The sequence below is a fragment of the Electrona antarctica genome, assembly GCF_951216825.1.
Source record: "Electrona antarctica genome assembly, chromosome: 10".
Taxonomy (NCBI): domain Eukaryota; kingdom Metazoa; phylum Chordata; class Actinopteri; order Myctophiformes; family Myctophidae; genus Electrona; species Electrona antarctica.
The window spans coordinates 10,197,230-10,220,421 of record NC_136791.1 but is presented as its reverse complement, the minus strand read 5'-3'; the positions used below and the strand labels follow the sequence as shown (position 1 = coordinate 10,220,421).

The following is a 23,192-nucleotide window of genomic DNA, read 5'->3' as shown; positions in this document are numbered from 1 at the left end:
GTTGAGCAGCTATTGGCATCGATGTTCAACCACACTCATAGTCTATTAACTTCAAACAGCAAGAATGAGTTGAAATCTGGTTTCAGATGTACAAAATGCTAAGACTGTGCACGACTCTACTATTAACTGCGCTCTTTCTCCTTTTATTTCACTCAATAATTCATCATGCCGAACTTGCATGTTGTGAATTAGTGTAAGTGACAGATCATTGCATATATTTATCAACGTCACAGTAAAATTTGATTATTTCTTTGCAAAAAAACAAAAAACATGGCACTGCGTCTCTCAGGGGACGAAACAGTGAAGTAGCTTGCATGTAGTTTTGTGTTTCTCTTTTATCTGAAAGTTTTTATTTTATTCTGCAAAAAGCTATTGACGACTTTCGAAGGCTAAACATTTTCAGTTCCTCCAAAATGTTGCTTTTTTCCACTCCAAAGACCAACTATCTACACTACAGTATAAGCCGGTACACATAAGATTATGACTACGGGAACATTGTTCAACGGTGCACATACTCCAGGCATGCTGCAAATGATCCCTATTGATGCTATTTCTGTGCTTAGTTCCTTTTTTTTGTCTTGTGAACTCAGCGGTTATCCTAAAAAACGAACTGTCAGCCCAAGGTCAGATACTGCTAACCTCACAAGCTGATGGATACAGCAGATCCCTCAGTGCCAGGGGGGTTTTTGTGTCCCTCAGTGCCGGGGGGGGCAGGGGGAGTGGTGTTTTTGTGTCCCTCAGTGCCGGGGGGGGGGGGGGGGGGGGGGGGAGTGGTGTTTTTGTGTCGGGGGGCCACTTTTGGTTGGGTTTTGGTTGGAACATTGTGACTCTCGTGTGACTCCGCTGGGTTTGTTGACATTATTTAACTCCTGCCGTCACAGTTTTAACTATGTCAGTGGTTCTCAAACTTTTTCATTTCAAGGACCATCCACCCCCCCCCCCCCCCCCCTCCCCCCCCCCCCCACCCACAACTCTTGAGACTCTCAAGAGTTAGATAACGTTAAAGGGTCCATTTGGGGGTCCCTGGACCCCACTTTGAGAACCACTGATCTACGTTTTGCACAATATCGCTTGTGGGGGGATTTCTGTAATCTCCACATAGAATAGGCTGTATGTATTTTATTCAAGTACTGCAAAGGATTTTTGCTCAAAGAAATTAATATAAAACATTCTGGCGGTCACCTTTTTAACCACTTAAACCACAAAAGTGTTATTTAGAAAATAAAGTCAATCTCCAAGCTCACTGTGTGTCGCACTGCAACGCATTGTGAGCTTGTAGACCCGCTATATCCGGAAACATTCTCAAATTTGTTTAGTTTTAAAGACTCTCACCTATAATGACGTGCCCAAACATGGCACACCGGAGGTTAAAGTGGTTAATAAGATGGCTTTGACATGCAACTGTTCTAAAAAATAAACATTCCTTCTGTCTCTGAATACCTATCTGAAGTAGTATGCAAACAATAAATCTACCACAGAAGGCAAAACAGTACCATTAAAAGAACAAAAACAAAAAGGAAAGTCTGACCCAGCAGAGGCTAAGATTTCACACATCCCAGCCCCTGGAAAGGTGCAGCGAGTAAGGCTTCTGCAAATACAAGACCATAAAGAAAACCAGCTGAAGTCAAATAAAAATAATAAAATAACATGGAACAACAAAATAAACAACCCCCCCAAAAAAGGAGAGAGGGGTGGGGGGGGGGGATACACACACAAACGACTCGAGTCCATTCTACTAAAGGAAATTCCCAAGCTGAGCAGACGTATAGGGAGGATGGTTCAAGTCCCTCCGGCGTCCTCTGTCAGTCAGTCTCTGGGACCGGTGAAATTGTCAGTGTTGACACCTTTGTCACCCGATGAGGTAACCGTGTGTGTGTGTGTGTGTGTGTGTGTGTGTGTGTGTCTGTGTGTGTGTGTGTGTGTGTGTGTGTGTGTGTGTGTGTGTGTGTGTGCATGTGTGTTTGAGTCACCTTCTGCACCCATTCATGCTACAGCGCGTTTCCCTGCAAAACAACAGGGAAACGCGCTCTTTCCACCCAGGAAGTCCAGACAGAGTCCTCGTGGCAGGATGTTGGGGTGTGATCCTGGGCCAGTTAGTTGTCCACCTTGACGGGGCCTGAGTCAGAGGGCTCACTGGGCTCCTCGGGCTCTACAGAGGGGCTCGGCGGCACGTCGTCTTCTGCTTCTCCTCGTACGATCATCTCCCACTGGTTAAGGTTGTCCCTGCAAACACAACACATCCCTCACACAACACATCCTCACACACAATAAAAAGCGCTTTGACAAAAACCTCCTAACTCCACTTGAGCTGGATGTTTTTAGGAGAGTTGTATATGGAGAGGGGGCACACATCATTATTAAGTGTGCGTGAGCCGTGTGTTTGTGTGTGTGTGTATGTGCGCGCGTGCGTGCGTGCGTGCGTGCGTGTGTGTGTTGCAAATTAAACATTTAAAGCCTTATGTCAGTGATTCTCCAAACGTTTTAATGTCAATGACCCCAATTACGGACCTGCAAGGGTCGATTTAGAATCCACTCAAGGAACCCTGGTTCTCAAAGTGCACCCCAATGCCCTATTTACTTTGTTGTACAACTAATAGCTAATATTGCTGATCTACTGGCTCACAACACATATGGAGGGACACATTGCGAACTTGTAGACTCACCTTTCTCTGTCCACATTTGAATTCCATGCTATCTCAATATCACAACCAGTCCCCCTCACCCTCATTGTCCTCTATCGCCCCCCAGGAACTCTTGGGAACTTCCTGGAAGAACTAGATTCCCTGATTAGTTCATTTCCAGAAGATGGCACCCCCCTGATCCTACTGGGCGATTTCAACCTACCTACAGCAGAGAAGTATCTTCCCGTTACATCCCTTCTGGCCTCATTTGACCTCTCTCTATCTCCCTCCCCTCCCACTCACAAGGCTGGTAATGTTCTGGACCTTGTGTTCTCCAGAGCCTGCTCTCCCTCTACACTCTCTGTTACTCCGTTAATTAGGTCTGACCACCACTTCATAGCCTTCTCCCTCTCTCTCTCCACCTTCCCGCCTAAACCCACTAACCCTCCTAACGTCACCACCCGACGCAATCTCAAATCCCTAAACCCCTCCTCCCTCTCATCCTCTATTCTCTCCTCTCTACCCTCCCTGGAGTCCTTCCTCTCTCTCTCACCTGACTCTGCAACCTCATCCTTCCTCTCCTCTATCTCATCTGCATTCGACCAACACTGCCCGCTCTCATCCAGGCCAGCTCGCTCATGTCCACCGGCTCCCTGGTTATCTGAAACTCTCAGATCTGAACGAACACCTCTAAGAGCAGCCGAAAGGAAGTGGCGCAAGACAAAGCTACCTGATGACCTATCCCACTTTCACTCACTCCTCTCTGCCTTCTCCCTCTCACTAACCACTGCTAAAACCTCTTTCTACCACACCAAAATCCAATCCTGTACTTCTAACCCAAGGAAGCTCTTCTCCACTTTCTCCTCCCTCCTTAAGCCCCCTCCCCCCACCCAACCTTCATCCCTCACTGCTGATGTTTTTGTCAACTACTTCGAGAAGAAGGTTGACGATATCAGCAGCTCCTTCCCCCCTCTCCCCCATAAAGTGGCATCTGACTCAACCAACACTAACCCCAACACACCATGTATGTCCTCCTTCTCTCCTCTTTCCCCAGACGAGGTCCTACAACTAGTGACTTCCACTAGACCTACCACCTGTCCTCTCGACCCTGTCCCGTCTCCAATCTTCCAGACCATCGCACCTGATCTGCTCCCCTTCATCACCTCCATCATCAACACCTCAGTAACCTCAGGCTGCGTCCCATCTGCCCTCAAGTCAGCCAGAGTAACACCACTCCTCAAGAAACCAACCCTTGACCCCTCAGATGTCAAGAACTACAGACCGGTATCACTCCTTTCATTTCTATCAAAAAGCATTGAACGTGTTGTCTCCAACCAGCTCTCTCTCCATCTCTCACATAACAACCTGCTGGATCCCAACCAGTCCGGATTCAAAAAGGCCCACTCCACAGAAACTGCCCTGCTGGCAGTCACAGAAGCACTACATGCTGCCCAGGCTGCTTCCCACTCCGCAGTCCTGATTCTCCTAGACCTATCAGCAGCATTTGACACAGTGAACCACCAGCTGCTCCTAGACACCCTAGCGGATCTAGGCATCGGCGGGACGGCACTAAAGTGGTTCTCCTCTTACCTCACCGACCGGACCTACCAGGTCTCCTGGAAAGGTCTGTTATCATCCCCCCGAACCCTCCAAACTGGGGTCCCACAGGGATCTGTACTTGGTCCCCTCCTTTTCTCACTGTACACAAAATCCCTTGGCACTATCATCTCTGCTCACAATATATCCTATCACTGTTATGCCGATGACACACAACTGTTTCTATCCTTCCCCCCCTCTGCCACCCAGGTGGAAGAGCGCATCACTGCTTGCCTGGCTGACATCTCACAGTGGATGTCCTCCAACCACCTCAAGCTGAACCCAGACAAGACTGAGCTTCTCTTCTTCCCAGCTAAGTCCTGCCCGATGCGGGAGCTAACTATTTCCGTAGACAACGCCCTGGTAACGTCTGTCCCAACAGCCAGGAACCTTGGTGTTGTCCTGGACAGTCAGCTCTCGTTCAAAACTCACATCACAGCTGTCACTCGATCCTGTAGGTTCACACTCTATAACATACGACGAATTAGACCGTTCCTCACCCAGGAATCATCCCAGCTCCTAATCCAGACAACAGTCCTGTCAAAACTTGACTATTGTAACTCTCTCCTTACTGGCCTACCGGCATGTGCACTGAAGCCTCTCCAACTGATCCAAAATGCCGCAGCTCGCTTGGTCTTCAACCAGCCAAAATTCTCACATGTCTCCCCCCTGCTCCGCTCCCTGCACTGGCTCCCGGTCGCTGCCCGCACAGAATACAAAACTCTGATGTTGGCATTTAAAGCAACCAAAGGTATGGCTCCCCCATATCTTGCCAGCATGATTGAACCCTACAAACCCTCCCGCGCACTCAGATCAGCCAACGCAGGGAAGCTGGAAGTACCCTCACTAAAAACGCCGGGACAACGCTCCACACGTCCCAAACTCTTCTCCCTTCTGGCCCCAAAACTGTGGAATGCACTTCCCGTTGCAATCAGAACTGCAGCATCACTCCCGATCTTCCGCCGTAGTCTGAAAACCCACCTTTTCAGACTCCATCATGGCCCATAGCACTTACCCTACCCCCCTTAGACAGCACTTCTTAGACTTATATAGACTTATATAGACTTATATAGCATTTGAAACAGACTTATAGCATGTCATGTAGACAGCACAATAAGTGCATTGTATGTAGTCATAGCACTTCATAGTATATAGTGTATAGTAGTCATAGCACTTCATAGTATATAGTGTATAGTAGTCATAGCACTTCATAGTATATAGTGTATAGTAGTCATAGCACTTCATAGTATATATGTGCAGCATAGTATAGCATATATGTGTAGTTTATATGTATAGTGTCATTATATAGATATGTTCTAGTTATAGTTTATATGTATAGTGTCATTATATAGATATGTTCTAGTCACGTTCTTAGCTTACGCATGTTTCGCGATAAATGCTTTTTACATATGTGATGTATTCCCATGCTTTTGTTCTTGCTTATTGTAAGTCGCTCTGGATTAAGAGCGTCTGCTAAATGCCTAAATTGTAAATTGTAAATTGTAGATCTACTATTTTAGCAATTTTTTTATAAACAGTCAAAATAATGCTTACATTTTTTTGGAAAAAGAATTGATAGATTTAGAATTTATTTTATTTTATATTTTGAAAAATTGTGAAAAGTTTTGACAGTTTTTTAATTTGTTTGGAAAAACCTTCGAGACTTGCCCAAAATATTTTAGATACCGAAAGTGGCTCAAGTGCAAATACCATCTAATCATTTTCTAGGCATCAGACTCAAAAGCCTCTAACCGGTGCTAACCTGCCTCTGAACTGCGTCTAAAGAAGCACGACTGCCTTATGAATAAAAATTGTAATAATAAACATTAAGAAAACACATTTTAATAATACCCAACCATGAGGTACGAGGACGGTACATATTCAGTTACTTGGCTAGCTAGCACACATGACTCGATTAAACTAGCCAAAAGCGAGTGCATCTACGTACTGCTGATGTAAGTGCCAGCGAGCAGGTGACATCTTTTGAAGTAACCACGGTCTTATGACTGCACAACACCAGTGGTGATGTCAAGCCTTTGAAGCCAACATTAACAGCAGAAACAGCTAGCGAAGAAAAATAAATGCCACCGAGTTCACAGATGTCTAAAAGTTTGCCAGAATTAACAATGCCAGAAAGCAAAGTCACCAGAAGAACAAACATGAGATTCATTATGAACCACAGTTAAATCTCAGTGTTATTTCAACTCAGCCGGTAAGGTTTCCATTTTTGGTCATTTTTTACACTCATAGTATAGGGCTGTATTTTGCGTGTCTTAAGTACCATGTCTTATTACTTAACTTAAGACCTGGAGGCGTGGTCAATGCTCTTTGGCCACTCAGAATAGCCAAATGGCATTGATCACGCCTCCAGGTCTTAAGTTATGTAATAAGACCTGGTACTTAAGACACGCAAAATACAGCCCTTAGAGTTGTATGAAAACTGAGGATTTTATTTTTCATTCTACTGAGCATAGTCCTGTGCCTGAAGCCTAAATTTATACTCTGTCGCACTCACACGACTGTGAACATTTTCGGCACGTGGCAAGAGTTACACGACAGGGTTTAAATTAAGCATGATGATGCAGAGACTGTTCCATTCACTGAGCTGGCCGGAGGTCGTTTACACATCAAGCTCAAAGGGAGTATTTTCTGGTACCCGCCCGGGAGGAGGGGAAATTACTTTTACTGCTTCACCCAGCAGATGGCTGCTCTGAGGGGTCAAATGAGGGTACGGTTCAAGCTTGTTACAGCAGTGGTTCCCAACACCCCCCCCCCCCCCCCACACACACACACACACACACACTCCTTCTTACACCTGACACAAGCTGAGATTTGACGATATGTACGGCGCACACACATACTTTTTGAAAGATTTTGCAAAACATGACAAAATGTGACTAAATTTGACTGAGGGACTGCCATTGGATTTTTTTAAATTTTTGTCATCATATGAAAGCAGGGAATCATAGCTTCAAATTGACATATTGGTTTTTCAGTTTGACCCACCAGTTTTGGAGATATGGCTTATAGAGTAATTAATGTCTTGCAGAAAACAGCGAGTTGAGAAAACAGGCTTGAAAGGTTCACTTCTGTGGTCTCTAACATTACACCTAGCTACATGTTTAAGCATTTATTTCATATTTACATGTCGATTTCATATTTACACTTATTTCAGACTAGCTCTGGTCCATAGCCAACGCTTCTATGATTCTGCCCTGCATTGGCTATGCTACTTTCGCTTTTAAATCTCACATGGAACTCAGACCAGCCTCTCCTCTTTAGCATATTTAAATAGAACGTTTGTGCTACTCGCCAAAACAAAGGCGGGTTGTGTCATCAGAAAGCCTACTTTCCTTAGTGGACACAAAAAGTACTGTTTATACGTGTGGTGGGGGGCTCAGAGTGCGTCCACTAAGGAAAGTAGGCTTTCTAATGACACAACCCGCCTTTGGTGAGTAGCAAAAACGTTATTTTTATTTACGCTAAAGAGGAGAGGCTGGTCTGAGTTCCATGTGAGCATTAAAAGCGAAAGTAGCATAGCCAATGCAGGGCAGAATCATTGGCTATGGACCAGAGCTAATTTCAGACATGCTCTAGTATGTGAAGAGTCTGCCTGTGCTATTAACTCATTTTAACTTAACAAAACTCAAAAATGAGTTAAGTTTCCTCTGGTGGAAAGCTGTAATTTGCCGCGATGGCAGTCTCTCAGTCAAATCTGGTCACAAATGTACCCAAGGTTACCCACGGACCCAAGGTTGGTAAACACTGTGCTAGCTAAGGGATGAGTGTATTGCTCAGACTAGAGACATGTAGACGGGGCTGAGCCGCTGAGGGTCAAACTGGTGACATTCCGATAGCCAAAGGGCCTCTAACCACTCAGCTATATCGGCCGCTGCATAACCCCCCCCCCCCCCCCCAGACACAAATCAGTGGCTGATCCCACCATCAGCCTGGCAGAGCAGAGCTGAGCCTCTGTGATGACGTGGAGAGCCAAGCTGAAACGTATGTTTGCATTCCCTGAATGCCACAATGTTTAAAGCACTAACTTACACAGGAGAAGTGAATGTGCCATGTGAGACCTGATACACAAACCACACAACCCTCACACATTTCTAACCGTAACCCTATAGCCATTTATAATAAAACTAAGTAGTAAGTACACAAACATGCGAGCGTGCACACGCACACACACACACAGGGTTGGGAAGTAACGGATTACATGTAACGCCGTTATGTAATCAGAGTTAAAAAAACGGTAACTGTAACGTTTTAAAGTACATTTTAAAATGTGTAATCTGGATTACAGTAACGGGCATATAGTAACGGGGGTTACGGGCTTGATTACGATCTCCCCTTCCCCTCATCAATGTTAGGGCTACAACTAAGTTAAAACACCAGACAAACAATAAAATAAAACTGTATTTTAATGACCACCATTATGAATCATAATGGTGTTACTTGAGAGCCAAATATTTTCTGAGGTGGTTCTGCTTGTTGTAAAAAGGTTGAGAACCACTGATTTAACCATATTTCTGTTGTCCTTTTCTTGATTTCATAGGCTCAACATTCTTGTCTGGTTATCAATGGTAAAACGTGTTTTATCTAATTATATAGAGTTTTGCTTAAAAGTAATCCAAAAGTAACTGAAAGTAACCCCCCTACTTTTTAAATTGTGGTACTCGGATTACGTTACTGACAAAAAAAAATAGCAAGTAACTAACTGTTTAAAAAGTAATCCCACTTTTTAAAAGTAACCTTCCCAACCCTGCACACCCGCACCACAGAAAGTGATGCTGTACAGTACATAATGCACAGACACTGCCTGATACTGTACATACGGTACACACATGAACACTCACTGACACAATACAAATTCAGGAGTCACAAAGTCACAGTACAGACAGACATACAGACAGACAGACGCATGCACACAGAGAGAGAGAGAGAACGTCAAGGATGAGTACTCACTTGCATGATGTTAGTAGAGGGCCGGATGGAGGGAAGAGCTCTGACAGTGTGGTATAACATGGAACAGCAACCGCATTGTAGAATCCAACCTTAAGAAACACAAAATAAACAACTAGTAATGTACTGGCCCATAGCACTTACCCTACCCCCTTAGATAGCATCTTTGTAGACTTAGATAGCATTTGATACAGACTTTTAGCATGTTATGTAGACAGCACTATAATTGCATTGTATGTAGTCATAGCACGTCATAGTACATATGTATAGCTTAGTATAGCATATATGTATAGTTTCATTATATAGATATTCCACTGTTACGTTCTTAGCTTACGCATGTTTCATGATAAATGCTTTTTATATATGTGATGTATTCCCATGCTTTTTGTTCTTGCTTAATGTAAATCGCTCTGGATTAAGAGCGTCTGCTAAATGCCTAAATTGTAAATTGTACTTGGCATGATGAAAAATACATTCAGACACAATTTGACAAACCTATTCATACTCCAGCTTTAGGTGATGATCACCGAAAACTGGAGTCTGACTAGGCCTTAGATCTATGAGACATTATCTGAATGATACGTCTCAACATAGCTCATGATTTAAAATGTTTTCCAGTTTTGGAAGATGGACTGATTATAGTTTATACATGGATAATATGCGAGTTTCATCCTACTGGGTCACGCAACCCAGCTGTGCCCGTGTGCGTGTGCGTGTGTGTGTGTGTGTGTGTGTGTGCGCGTGCGTGCGCCGCAACCGTGGTCTTCAGGGTGGCTCGTTCCCATTAACCACCCATGAGAGAAGACCTGGTCCAGATTTGGACTCATCCTGACTACTTCAACATTGACAAATTCCTCTGGACCTGTCATAAAGGATCATCATGGGCTTACCCAGAACTGCTGTCGGGAAGATCCAATGTGTTAACCCCTATATACTTTGATGTATATAGATAGACGATACGAAGTATATGGCAACATGTCATATCCCATATTGAAATTGCACAGCACTTCACATACACATAGCTGCTCTGGGCAGTTCCAGGGCAGAAGGGGAAACTTAAGACAACGTTTTTACAAGCCTGTAACCAGCGAGCAGCTTTCTTTGGCTCCAACTGCATCCAGGCCTAGCAGCAATATGTCTGTACGGAATGGCTCGGATGTTTTTTTTTCCCTTCTTTTTTTGAAGACCTCTGTTGTTTATCTGTATGTGGTATATTGCTGCTGTTAACGTCGTGCTTGATCATACTACAGCCGCACCACACAAGATCATCAAAAGCAGCACATCTGCTAGCTCGAAACGCAGCATGAAGTAACACACTACTACTTTTGCTACTTTTGAATTTGAATCCTGAAAAGTTGAACAGTTTTGGACATTATGAGGTTTCCACTCGACAGAGACGGTATGTGTGTACTGTAACTCCGTGTGTGTGTGTGTGTGTGTGTGTGTGTGTGTGTGTGTGTGTGTGTGTGTGTGTGTGTGTTGAAATAACGTGCTCTCCTGACAGGAGACAGAGATGTTTACTTGCTATTGTAATCATTTTGCATGAGGATCAAGGCCATTGACTAGCTTCCCATCCCATGTAGGGATGTGCTGTATGCAGTGGTGGAAGTCAAATTATCAACACCGCAATATAAAAATACTCGTTAGCAAATGTACAAAAGTGGTGGCATCAACACTTACAGAAGTAAAAGTACTCAAGTATGTGTGGTTAAAATGGTTAATGTACAGCAGGGGTGCCCAAAAGGTAGATCGCGATCTACCAGTAGATCACAAAGGATGTGCAGGTAGATCGCATGACATGCCCCTAAAGAATATTTAATTTCAATATAAAAAAAAATATATATATATTTTTTTTGCATCTGCCACTTGAATTAAAATTACTTGATTGATTGACATAAAAAAGAGCCTTTCAGCTCAAACCCACGATGCAATCTTATAGTTTCAAGAGTGTTGCTGTGCACAAACGTCAGTAGCATTACAAATTAAATACAAAAAACACTACCTATTCCATGACATATTTAGACTATTTTCAGCAATGGTATTCAGTGGGTAGATCTTGTTGAGCTGGTCATTTTTAAAGTAGCTCTCAAGTCAAAAAAGCGTGGGCACCCCTGATGTACAGTATACAACAATCTAAATCTACGTAACTTGTGACTATAATTGTAGTGAAGTAAAAAGTACAATATATCATCCGTCGGGTGGAAACCTCACAGCGTTTCGAACTTGTGGTCAGGATCTGCTACTGTTACTGTTAGTGTGATCAAGTAGAGTTTTAAATTGATGAAAAAACTAAAGGTTTGAATATGGAGATAAAAGGTTTCTATTTCTGAGAGTTTTTCCCTTTCATTCCCTTTGTTTATTAAAGCTTTTCAAAAATTCTGCGATAGAGAAAGATAACAGAGTGGTCAGATGGGTCGGACACTCATGCATTTTCAGAGCATGTTTATTTTCATGATCAATCAATCGATTGTGTTCCGGCAGCCGGCTTACATCAATGTATTCTTTAATTTCATGATCAATCAATCGATTGTGTTCCGGCTTACATCAATGTATTCTTTAAGTTCCTATTTATCGGTATCACATTGAAAACACATGTTTTAAAGAAAAAAAAATACCATGCCTTTTTTTATTTTATATTTTTAATGTTATATTATGGGCCCACTTGCAATAATATCCTGTTGGACGCACGCACCTACGCCCACACCACGACCGACACGGCCCTGGGTTAGGCAACCAGATCTGCGCTGTAAGGAGGAGGAGATCACCTTTCTAGTCTTTGTTAAAGTATCCGCTTTCGCTTTTGAACAACGACATTGAACCTCGTGGCTCACCAAAGACATCATCGGATCACAAGTCGTTGAAGAGAGCAACAATAGGTAGACACACGTCACTCCCAAGGTCTCACCTGTCCCTGGGGCACCTCGTCCTTCTTGTCCCTGTCCATCATAGGAATGGGCACCAGGCCAATCTTCTTCATTTCATCTCCCTGCGGAGACGTGCAACGAGATGAGTTGAGTACCGTGCCTATTTTTCTTTTATCTGTACATACTGTTCGTATGACGTCACTGCTCTTGACTTTTGGTTGCATGATTTCACGACCCCTAAATGACCTGTAACTAGAAAAAGTGCCCTTCTGGGCACAGGTCTCCACCAGGAGGATAGGACTGTGTGAGATGTTTGGCAAAATGTTTAGGAGTAATATAAATAAGTAATATGTTTGCCTTTGATGGCAATTGGATGATTTGAGGCATTTTGTTCTAAAAATGTGTTTCGCAAAAATCAACCTGTTGGTGGCGCTATAACAGGCCAATGTGAAAAGGGTGGGATATAGTCCTCAGCCTAGTAAGAAAATGTGTGAAAGATTTGACGTAAATTGCATGCTGCGTTCATGATTTGAGGCTTTTGTTCAAAACGGGGCAATCTTGCAAACTGTGAAAGCCAATTATAGCCAATTAGGATAGAATATGAAATATCGGACAGATCCGACTTGAGCACATGACCATAGAGATACTGTGTAACGATTTTGGAGATTTTTGGACAGAATCTGGAGGAGTAATATCCAAAAAGGTGTTTTACAAAATTCGGCCTCCTGGTGGCGCTATAAAAGGCAGATGTGGAAAATGCAGGTCAAAGGTTTGTCCTTGGCCTCTAGGGAGTGTGCATGCAACGTTTCACGCAGATCGGTGCAGTTTTAGGTAAACAATGTGAAAAGCTGCCTCATGGTGGCGCTATAACAGGCCGTTCTGGAAAATGCGGGGCAGAGGTTCATCGTTGGCATCCAGGGAGTGTGTGTGCAAAGTTTGGCATCGACCGGGTTAACGGTGCCGGAGATTAGCTGGTAACGGACGGACGGAAGGACGGACGGACGGACGGACACACACACGGACGGACGGACGGACACACACACGGACGGAGTGCAAAACATACTCTCTCCCCATGCCTTCGGCCTGGTGGAGACAATTATACTGTTGACTGAACATAAATAACACCATGTTATTTGAATCATTGGTTCTCAAAGTGGGAGTGTACACGGGTCCATTTGGTTCCATCTGTACACTCTCAGAGTTATGATGGTCCCGGTCTAATGGGTGGGGTTCAGGGACCCCCCCCCCCCCAGGCTCCTACATACATCAGATATTACAAAAAAAACACTTAAACGTATTTACTATTTACACAAATATTTGTCATTTTTAACACCACCACCACATGTACGGGACCTTTTGAGAACCACTGATTTAAACATAGTATAATCCAGAGTGTAACTTGGCGGATTTAGTTTTAAATATGTCGTTACCACTGAGCGCCAGTCATGCGCCTGTAATAAATTAGTACTCATAAAGTATGAATTAACAGTTTCCAACTTCACCTCAGCCCAGAACTCGGCGTAGATGTCGTTGGCTGTGAGTCGCGTGATTGGCCAAACCTTGGTGACAGAGCACAGGTCACATGCCGTCATCATCAGACCAATCGCGCGGTCCCTATGGGAGAGGGGGAGGGGGGATCTTTATTATAGTTGTGGCGTATAGCTCAATGTGCAGGTCATGTAAAGGTATGCAGCTATGTCAAACTTTATTTTATTGATTTATTTATAAAGCACATTTACAACATTGACCAAAGTGCTGTACAGGGTGAGAACAAAAAACAGTTACAACAAAAGTGCAACACCACATACAACAAACAGATCAAGACACAAACACTGAGGGCCATATATTCGTCATTGCCTTACTTACCCCTTATCCCTAAACTTTTTCGCAATTCTTTATTATTTTGAAAAACAGTTTAAATCTTTTCAACTAGCCGATGTTGACACCTTGTGCGCTTGTAGATCGGCTATTTGAACTATTAAAAAATCTTTTTTCAAAATAGTAAAAAATGGTAAAGAAGTTTAGGGATAACGGGTAAGGCACTGAAGCCAAGGGATAAAAGCGTGTTTTAAGAAGGGATTTAAAAGACTGCTAGCCCGCTGGTCTAGCGGTGCAGGCGCATGCTACATATAGGCTCTGGCCTGACAGCGCGCTGCGTGTTCGAGTCCCGTTCATGACAACCTTTGCTGCGTGTCTCTCCCTCCCTCTTTCCTGTATGTCCATCTTCACTTCAACTATCAATAAAGGCAGAAAAGCCAAAAACTAATCTTAACTCGGGGATCCTTTAGAATCCTGGCCACGGTTGCATCACCAGGGCTCAGTGGGACTTGACCTTTGACCTGACCTGTGTGCATGGTTGTTGAGGTCCAAGCCGCCGTTGGTGAGCAGCTCTGACAGCTGCTTGCGGTTGCCGAAGTAAAGGGCGAGGTCCGTCGCGATGATGGCCTTGCGGATGATCTCCAGCACCTGCTCGTACTCGCTGGAAGTCAGGTTGGAGAAAATATTGTGCCCTTCCAGCTATTGAGAAACAAAGAGATCAATAAAAAAGCAAAAGCTCCACTTATGAGGCGTTCGGCTCAGCCATGCTGCTGCAGTGGGCCATCTGCGGCTCCGCTCCTGACAGGAAATGTTCATAGGGGAGGTCTCGCGGGAAAACAGCCAGAACAGTTATTAAAAGAATGTGTCTATCATAGATAGTTATGCATTATATCTATATAGGCTAACTATAAAAATACAGTTTTAAAAGTCAAGTCACAGACTATGAAAACGTTATAGGGCTCTATTTTCGTCCATGCTAAACCCCTTATACTAGAGACCAGCGGGTGGCGGATTTAGCCGCGGTTGCCGCGGGTGAACCGCAGTTTAGGGTGGATTAGGGTCAATTCAATTTATTATAAATTAATATAGGATAAACCGCGGGTGAAATAATGCGGGAAATAAAGTAATGGCATAATAAAGTATATAAATATGCTTATTATAGCTTTTAAAACGCACACAATCTCGGCGTGCGTGCGTTAGTAGTAGTATTTTAATTTAATCATTTTCCATGATCTGGCACAAATTAGCCGCCTATGAAGTTGGGTCCTGTTGCACAACAACAACACCGTGGTCTCCTACAGCCTACAGGCAGCTACGCTAAAGTTGCTAACAGGCAGCTAGTGAGTCTGAGAGAAACTTAAAACTAAGTAAAACAGAAGGGAGGAATATACGTTCGGCGTGGGACTGGGAGTGATTAAGTTCTTTACCCTGCCGCCGATGACCGCTGGATATGCTGTATGAAAATACGTCGCGAAAACGTGGACAGCGTGTTACCATGGAAATGGATATATACAACCACTACGTAACATTGGTGAACTGTCGAGAGAGTGGTGAGTGACATTGTTTGTACAAGTAGTATAAATAGCCGATCTACAAGCTCACAACGCGTCGCAGCGTCGCGTTGTGAGCTTGTAGATTGGCTATACTGTATACGCTGGGCGCTTCCCTGCGCAGCGGATTGCGGGTGGTGCGGATTAATAAATTGGATTAATTAATAAATTGCGGTCGGATAACGGGCGGATTATAATTATGCACATGCGGATTCGGGTGACAAAAAAGCTCATCCGCTGTTCTCTACCTTATACCTAAACTTCTTTGCCTATTTTTATTAAATTAAAAAAAGTTTTTGAATAGCCGATCTACATCGACACGTTGTGAGCTTGTAGATTGGGTTAACTATTCAAAACGATTTTTTAAATAGTAAAACAAGGCAAAGAAGTTTAGGGACAAGGGGTTTAGCATGGACGAAAATAGAGCCCATAGTGCTCAATCTGAATGGCACTTAACACATTGACCGCTAAGAACGTCCATAGAAGTCTTTTCAAATCCAACGCTTCACTGCCAAAGACGACCATAGACGCCCTATGGTCTTCCCAGTGGTTTTGGTTTACGATGGATGACGCTCTTCGCCAATGATGGTTGGTTCAATATTTTTCTAGGTTGCTAAAAACTCCGTCTCCATCTGTCCATCAATGTAAACAGATGTAAAACAGACAAAAATACATTAATCTCGGATTCCTTTCCCAGATTGCGTTTTTGGTCAGAACAAGCTTTATTCAACGGCCCATAACTAAAGAACAGAATGATCCTGGTTACAATTTTTAGTAATATTTTTTTCCCATGGCACTAGAGCGAGTGCTCTAGTTATTATTATTATTATCATTATCATTATCATTATCATTATCATTATCATTATCATTACCATTATTATTACTATTATTACCCTTATCATTATCATTATTATCATTATTATTATTACCCATATCATTACCATTATTATTATTATTATTATTATTATTATTACCCATATCATTATTATCATTATTATTATCATTATTATGATTACCCTTATCATCATTATTATTATTATTATTATTATTATCATTATCATTATCATTATCATTATCATTATCATTATCATTATCATTATCATTATTATTATTATGTGGTTGTACCTGTAGGATGGAGACGGTCTGGGAGAAGTGGTGCTGCTCCATGGTAGAGGTGGAGTACAGGGCGGCCAGTGGGTGGTCAAACTTCTGCAGGTAGGTGTTGCTGTAGCCGCGGTGGTCCAGGTCATGACATAGACACGCTACCAACAGGCCCTTCTTCTGTTAAGGCACACAAAGCACAACGAGGACACAACACTGGATTCAATCCATCAGTGCTTTAGAAACAACCGAAAAATACCTAACCGAAAAATTCTTACATACAGTAGCTGTATGTACGACGTATGTACGCCCTACTTGGTCACACAAAAGCAATCCAGAACAAACATATTTGTGCTCGTATTTCAAATCAATAAATGTAAACATCCTTATTTGTGGTGAATGGCCTGAATACTTTAGGCTACCCCATCTGAATAGATTATGTGAGCATAATACAGAATAGCAGAATAATAAATTACTATCCAACATAAATGAGAAGATTCTTTTATAAACTCTACAGATTCACATACAGACGTGGGCTATTTTAGGCTAATGTTCCCCCGAGAATAGTCATACAGTAGCTGGGGTTCATTTGGTTGATTCTATTCATAATGATGTAATTATGTCTTCATATTTGTTATGGTGTTGCTGCATAATATGGATAATATTCATATATGATATTGTACATGCATATGTCTTCATGTTGAGTAGTGCTATTCCTCTGTCCTCTGTACAAATAGCACTAGTCAACTAGAACTACACATCTGGAAAACCGGCATTTTGTTGGCACTACCCATCAGTTGCTCAAAGCCCTGGAGAAGAAGGTAACAGGTGTAAACGCTCGTTCAGGCCAGGTTTAGAGCCCATCATTTCCACTCACACATGCATGAACACAAACGAGTTTCACCCCGCCGCCGGCAGCTCCACTTCAAGAAACGGCAAACACATAACACGGCCAAGGCCGGTCGAGCTTCTAGTGTGTAAAGACGCGCGAACGCGGGAAGCGAACGCAGATCGTAAATTGCAATAACAACAATTAGAATAAATGACGTACTTTAAGGTTTTTTTAAGTTTTTTTTAAAGTTTTTTTTTGTACGTTTTTTCTTTTTTAAGTTTTTTTTTTAAGTTAAGTTAAGTTTTGTGGTTGTGTGTGTGTTTTTTTTTGTGTGTGATACAGCTGCGCCCTCTGGTGGCGGGCCGGTGGTGTTACAGCGTGACACACACAGACAGACAGACAGTTTAGGCCATCTTCTATAGTTAGTGCTCACTGCGTTCGCAACAATACAGTATAAGGCAGAGGAGGAACACACCTCTAGGTCAGTGAAGATAGTGGTTCTCTGGAGGATGGCGTACATGCAGTGTGCCACCGTCAACGCATGCTTCCAGTTGTGGTACGGAACACGCCGGTAGTTCTTGCGCACGGACATGGTGAACCGACACAGCTTTTCCAGCTCAAAGCTGCGGTAAAAAGGTAGGCGCACACACACACACACACACACACACACACACACACACACACACACACACACACACACACACACACACACACACACACACACACACACACACACACACACACACACACACACACACACACACACACACACACACACAAAACAAAAACATTAATATCCTCAGTAATGGCCAGAGGGGTAACAGGACAACTCACCCCTTTTCCGTTTTCCTCCCGGACTTTTCCCCAGTGAGGGGTGGGAGAGGCTGGACAGCAGACGGCTGGACTTTTAATATCTCTAACTATAAACCTTCATGACAGCAGACAGCCTAAGTACAAATATAATTTATGAAAAGCTACTACAGTGAAGTCGGTTCACAGAAGCTGTTGTAGGCTATGTGGGGATTATCTGACGAGGTACCATTTGAGTGGGCAAAACCTTACATTATACTAAATTATACTAAATTGTTTATAGGGTCAATATAAGTAAAGTAATATAGCATTTCCATAGGAGTATCTTTTTATATTTTTCCAAAAAGAATACAAACAAAACAGCATATTACAAAATTATCCCCCTCACTGGGGAAAATTTGGGTTGGAAAAACGGTCAAGCACCGGGGTGAGTTGTCCAGTATTCGCCAGAGGTACTGTCTACTAACCATTTTGCATCTTCACACTGGCCATTTTGTTGGTACATTATATGGCAAAATGGCTAGAGTTATATGGCCTAAATTGGTCAATTGCTCTGTGCTGTTGATGAAATGACTATAGTGTTGAATTAAGCATACGTTAACAGACGAGAGTTAAATTAATACAATAAAACAGTGAAATTAAAAAGGGTAAAACCAGTTAAAAGTATTTGTATACTATGTGCAGTGACAATAAATTGAATCTAATCTAAAAAAAAAAGAGGCAAGGTCATAGAAGTGTGTTTTTAGCTGCCTCTAAAAAGCCAGCAACCGAGGCTTCTTTCTGCAGTGAGTTCACCTGGTCTCCCCACAGGACTTATGGATCATGTAGACAAAGACAGCAGGCCAGATGTCCTCCAGGGGACTGATGTCAAAGTGGAACCTGAGGGAGGGACGGCAGAGACAGTGGTTTAGAGACTCTGGGCAGTATCATGCGTGTCTTAAGTACCAGTTCTTATGACTTAACTTAAGACCTGGAGGCGTGGTCAATGCTGTTTGGCCTCTCAGAATAGCCAAATCCATTTGGTTTCATTTTACGTTCTCAAGAGTTAAAGATCTATAAGGGTTCATTTGGTTACCAACTCTCCATCATGTAGCTGGGGACTGGTTGAAAACCACTGTTCTAGCATTATTGTATGAGTATGTACCTCTGAGCCTCCATACTTTTTTTCAAGTATTCAATCAATCAATCAAATCAAATGGGTGGACCACTTTTTAAAAATGTTCAAGTGGGCCCTGATCCAGAAAATGTTGGGAACCGCTGAATCGCTGATTATGGAGACAAATCTGGCAAGAAAGTCCTTTGCTTCAAATTCAAAGCTTATTGATTATTAAAGGTGCTACAGACCGCATTCAACCACTAGATGTCACACTTACACACATCTGTTGCATGAGGTTGCTTATTTTCTTGATGTGAATCCATGGAGCAGTGCCCTGTGGGCCAGGTGTAGCTAATCAGTGCTGCGGTGTAAAGCTGCGCTTAATGGTAAACCGCAGCTATGGCCGCGCCCAGGGCACCCCTCCGTGGATTCGTCTTTAGAGGCAGTTATTTCCCAAACTTGTATGGCCAGAGCCCACTTGAAAAGTCTGACCTTATGATGATACAGCCATAAAAAAAAGGCCCACTCACATTTCAATCTCTTTGTATATGGGGGTGGGGAGGTTAAGCTGGGTTAGGGTCTTCCACTCCTCTGACGTGCAGATGCTGTGGTACGAAAGCTTCTCCATGGTCACTCTGTAAATGCATTCCGAATGCCGGATCCGATGGTACATCTGCAGAACACGCAGAGAGATGTTATGAAAGGTGTGTATGTCTAGACATTTCATGGTGTAGTTCAAAAGAACCGTCACGTTTTTGCTATAAAGAAGTGTTTAGTTTCCCTGTGATAAACGGCTTAAACAACAAATATGAATGCAAATCACTGGCGTCCTTTAAAACAGGCCTGAAAATCCACCCTTTCCTTTTTTCCCCAAACTGTACATTTTGTATTATTCTTTTGTGATGATTTGAATTTTGTTGTTATTTTTTTCAGTGATATTCTTTTAGACTAAGTGTTTGACTGTACTCTGTACTGTTTACATTTCTAGCTAATAAAGTATTCAATGAATGAATCAATCAATCAATCAATCAATCAATCAATCAATCAATCAATGAACATAGTTTGTGGCTTATAGTAGTTATTACAGGTGTAAATCACCAGTCTCATCATGATAAGACATCATATTGATTCTTCAGCCAATGATTGGATATTTGCTAATATCACACATTTGTTCGGTACAATCAATAAGGTGTTTTAGCTTTGCATCGATTAGACTGCAAAGTCGTTACAGATCTGCTTCTTTGCCATGTACTAGGGGGTCCCCAGCTGAAGTTGTTCATATTTTAACATCTTGATCCATATTTTATGCTTTGGCTATTCAAAAATAGCAGATATCAGCTCTTTTTTTTTTTCTTCCATTATTAATATTTTTTACACAAATCTTCTCTTCTGGGGGTCCCTGGCACAAACTATTTTCTGCGACCAAATACAAAAAGTTTGAGATCCACTAGCCCAGCCTGGAGGACAGGCCATGGGTTCATCAGTAGGCGGCACAATGTGACACGCTTGTATATCTGATAATTTTAAATTGCCTAAGTATAAAATAAGGTTAAAGTGGTTAAAATCATTATGACGCTATATTTACAAGTTTTGCTGGGGACCCCCTGGTAGCCTAACCTCTGGTAGCCCCCAAGGACCACACTTTGAGAACACTAGGCCACAGACTAGAGTCTACAAAATGTACAATGTTCATTTGTACACTTACAGATCTGTAAAAAGGTCCAATGGTTTCAATAATTTAGCTGGAACACCTCAAGACCCCTGGGGGTCCCCAAATACCCCACTTTGAGAACCTCCACCTTTTTGTCCCACCACAAGCATATAGTCTTAAAAACTACTCTCTGGTCTTAGTTGATTTGAAAAAACATCAGTGCAGCACACCATTTTTCTCCCAAGACAGACCATAACATTGAGAGGGCTCCTGCATAGCTGATAAACATACTCTGTAATCACAACATATCAGTTGTAGTCGGGCAGAAACCTCTTATATTGTAACTTTTTGTGTTTTTTGCATTTTTTTCCCCGTAAATGAATGCCCTACTTGATCATACAGTCCTACAGTGTCACACAAAAGCATCAAAAGTAGCAGATCTACAAGCTCGAAACACAGCACGAAGCATTTTGAGCTTGTGGATCTGCAACGTATTATTATTATTTTTGTATCCTGAAAATGAACACTTTTGGACGTATGATGAGGTTTCCACACGACAGAGATGACATTTTAGCCACACGTCTCCTTGTCCCTTCGTAAACATCAAGGGATGTGAGAGGCCAAACCTCTCACGCCTTTCATCATCATAATAAATACAGTCAATTAGTTGAGATTGAATTGCGGCGGAGACACGAGGCAAATGGGAAAGACAAGATAACGAGGGCTTTGTGGGTCTTAAAGTGTGAACGCACCTCATTCATCGTAGAACTAACTTTGTGACGCTCTTGCCTGCGTAACGGTTGTCACACAAGGCAGCGAGTTATAGGACCGCATGACGGGGACTCTGACAGCCAGACCCAGGTCTGTCTGTCTGTTTGAGCATGATTCATGTTCAGTACGTTACGTAACCTTTTGCACACAGAATCGAATGAACAGGCTTGTTGGAAACGGAAGAGGAATTTAACATTATTTATATCGTCTCTGTAGGGTGGAAACCTCATATGTGACTAAATTTGACTGAGGGACTGCCATTGATTTTTTTTGAATTTTCGTTTTTTCATGTCATATGAAAGCAGGGAATCATAGCTTCAAATTGACATATTGGTTGTTCAGTTTGACCCGCCAGTTTTGGAGATATGGCTTATAGAGTAATGTCTTGCAGAAAACAGCGAGTTGAGAAAACAGGCTTGAAAGGTTCACTTCTGTGGACTCTAACATTACACCTAGCTACATGTTTAAGCATTTATTTCATATTTACGATTTCAGCTCTGACACTTATTTCAGACATGCTCTAGTATGTGAAGAGTCTGCCTGTGCTATTAACTCATTTTGGGGAAAAAAATAATAATAATCCTCTGGTGAAAAGCTGTAATTTGCGTGATGGCAGTCTCTCAGTCAAATCTGGTCACATATGTCCAAAACTGTTACTTGAAGCACTGAGAAAACTGTTGCGCCTTTCTTCGTCCTTTTTTTCTTTCCAGACTTGACTACGGTAGCGGTAGTGGTCTCAAAAACATAAGGGAAACTTTGACAAAAAAAGACTCGCTCACCATATAGAAAATAGAAGTAAAAACTCCTTAAACTGAGACTTAAGAAAATATTTTTTCTTTATTTTATCATGCTCATAAAGTGCTCTGTGCTCAAAGTGCAATTAAAAAGCAAACGTTTCGGTCCTAGGACCTTCGTCAGTGCTATATGTAGCATGTATATGTATATAGCACTGACGAAGGTCCTAGGACCGAAACGTTTGCTTTTTAATTGCACTTTGAGCACAGAGCACAATGAGCATGATAAAATAAAGAAAATATATTTTCTTAAGTCTCAGTTTAAGGAGTTTTACTTCTATTTTCTATACAGTGAGCGAGTCTTTTTCTGTCAAAGTTTCCAAAACTGTTACTTTACAGGATTCAAATTCAAAAGTAGCAGATCGACAAGGCAAGGCAAGGCAATCTTATTTGTATAGCACATTTCAACAGCAAGGCAATTTAATGTGCTTCACACATCAAGACAAAGCGTCGCTTTGTGCCACATTTCGAGCCTGTAGATCTGCTACTTTTGATGCGTTTGTGTGACACTGTAGTATGATCACAAAACGTTCAAAAATGGAAATAACATTTCCGCCGACAGCAAGGATATATAGATGCAGCATCATTCGTGTTGTCAGAATATTAAAGGACCACTTCCCCACTTTTCAACATCTCTTCATATAATTGGTCCTCACTAATGTTCATGATAAAACACCACAATTTTTTCCTACTCAGTCTGTGTCTCATAGGAGGGCTTTGGGC

At 42.4% G+C, this 23,192-nt stretch overlaps 1 protein-coding gene across 2 annotated transcripts in view; it reads right to left on the bottom strand.

The window, feature by feature from the left end:
* Window positions 1-1,013: 1,013 nt before the first annotated feature.
* Window positions 1,014-23,192, bottom strand: part of pde10a (phosphodiesterase 10A) — a 102,699-nt gene continuing 80,520 nt past the window's right edge. For both annotated transcript variants that reach the window (XM_079513151.1, XM_079513152.1), the window contains 9 exons: window positions 19,784-19,926; window positions 18,953-19,036; window positions 17,823-17,970; window positions 16,540-16,695; window positions 14,391-14,563; window positions 13,549-13,660; window positions 12,088-12,168; window positions 9,186-9,274; window positions 1,014-2,223 (listed from right to left, as the gene is read on the bottom strand). In XM_079513151.1, coding sequence (XP_079369277.1) covers window positions 2,094-2,223; window positions 9,186-9,274; window positions 12,088-12,168; window positions 13,549-13,660; window positions 14,391-14,563; window positions 16,540-16,695; window positions 17,823-17,970; window positions 18,953-19,036; window positions 19,784-19,926 — 1,116 coding nt within the window. In that variant the 3' untranslated portion in view covers window positions 1,014-2,093. The remainder of the gene's footprint in view (window positions 2,224-9,185; window positions 9,275-12,087; window positions 12,169-13,548; window positions 13,661-14,390; window positions 14,564-16,539; window positions 16,696-17,822; window positions 17,971-18,952; window positions 19,037-19,783; window positions 19,927-23,192) is intronic.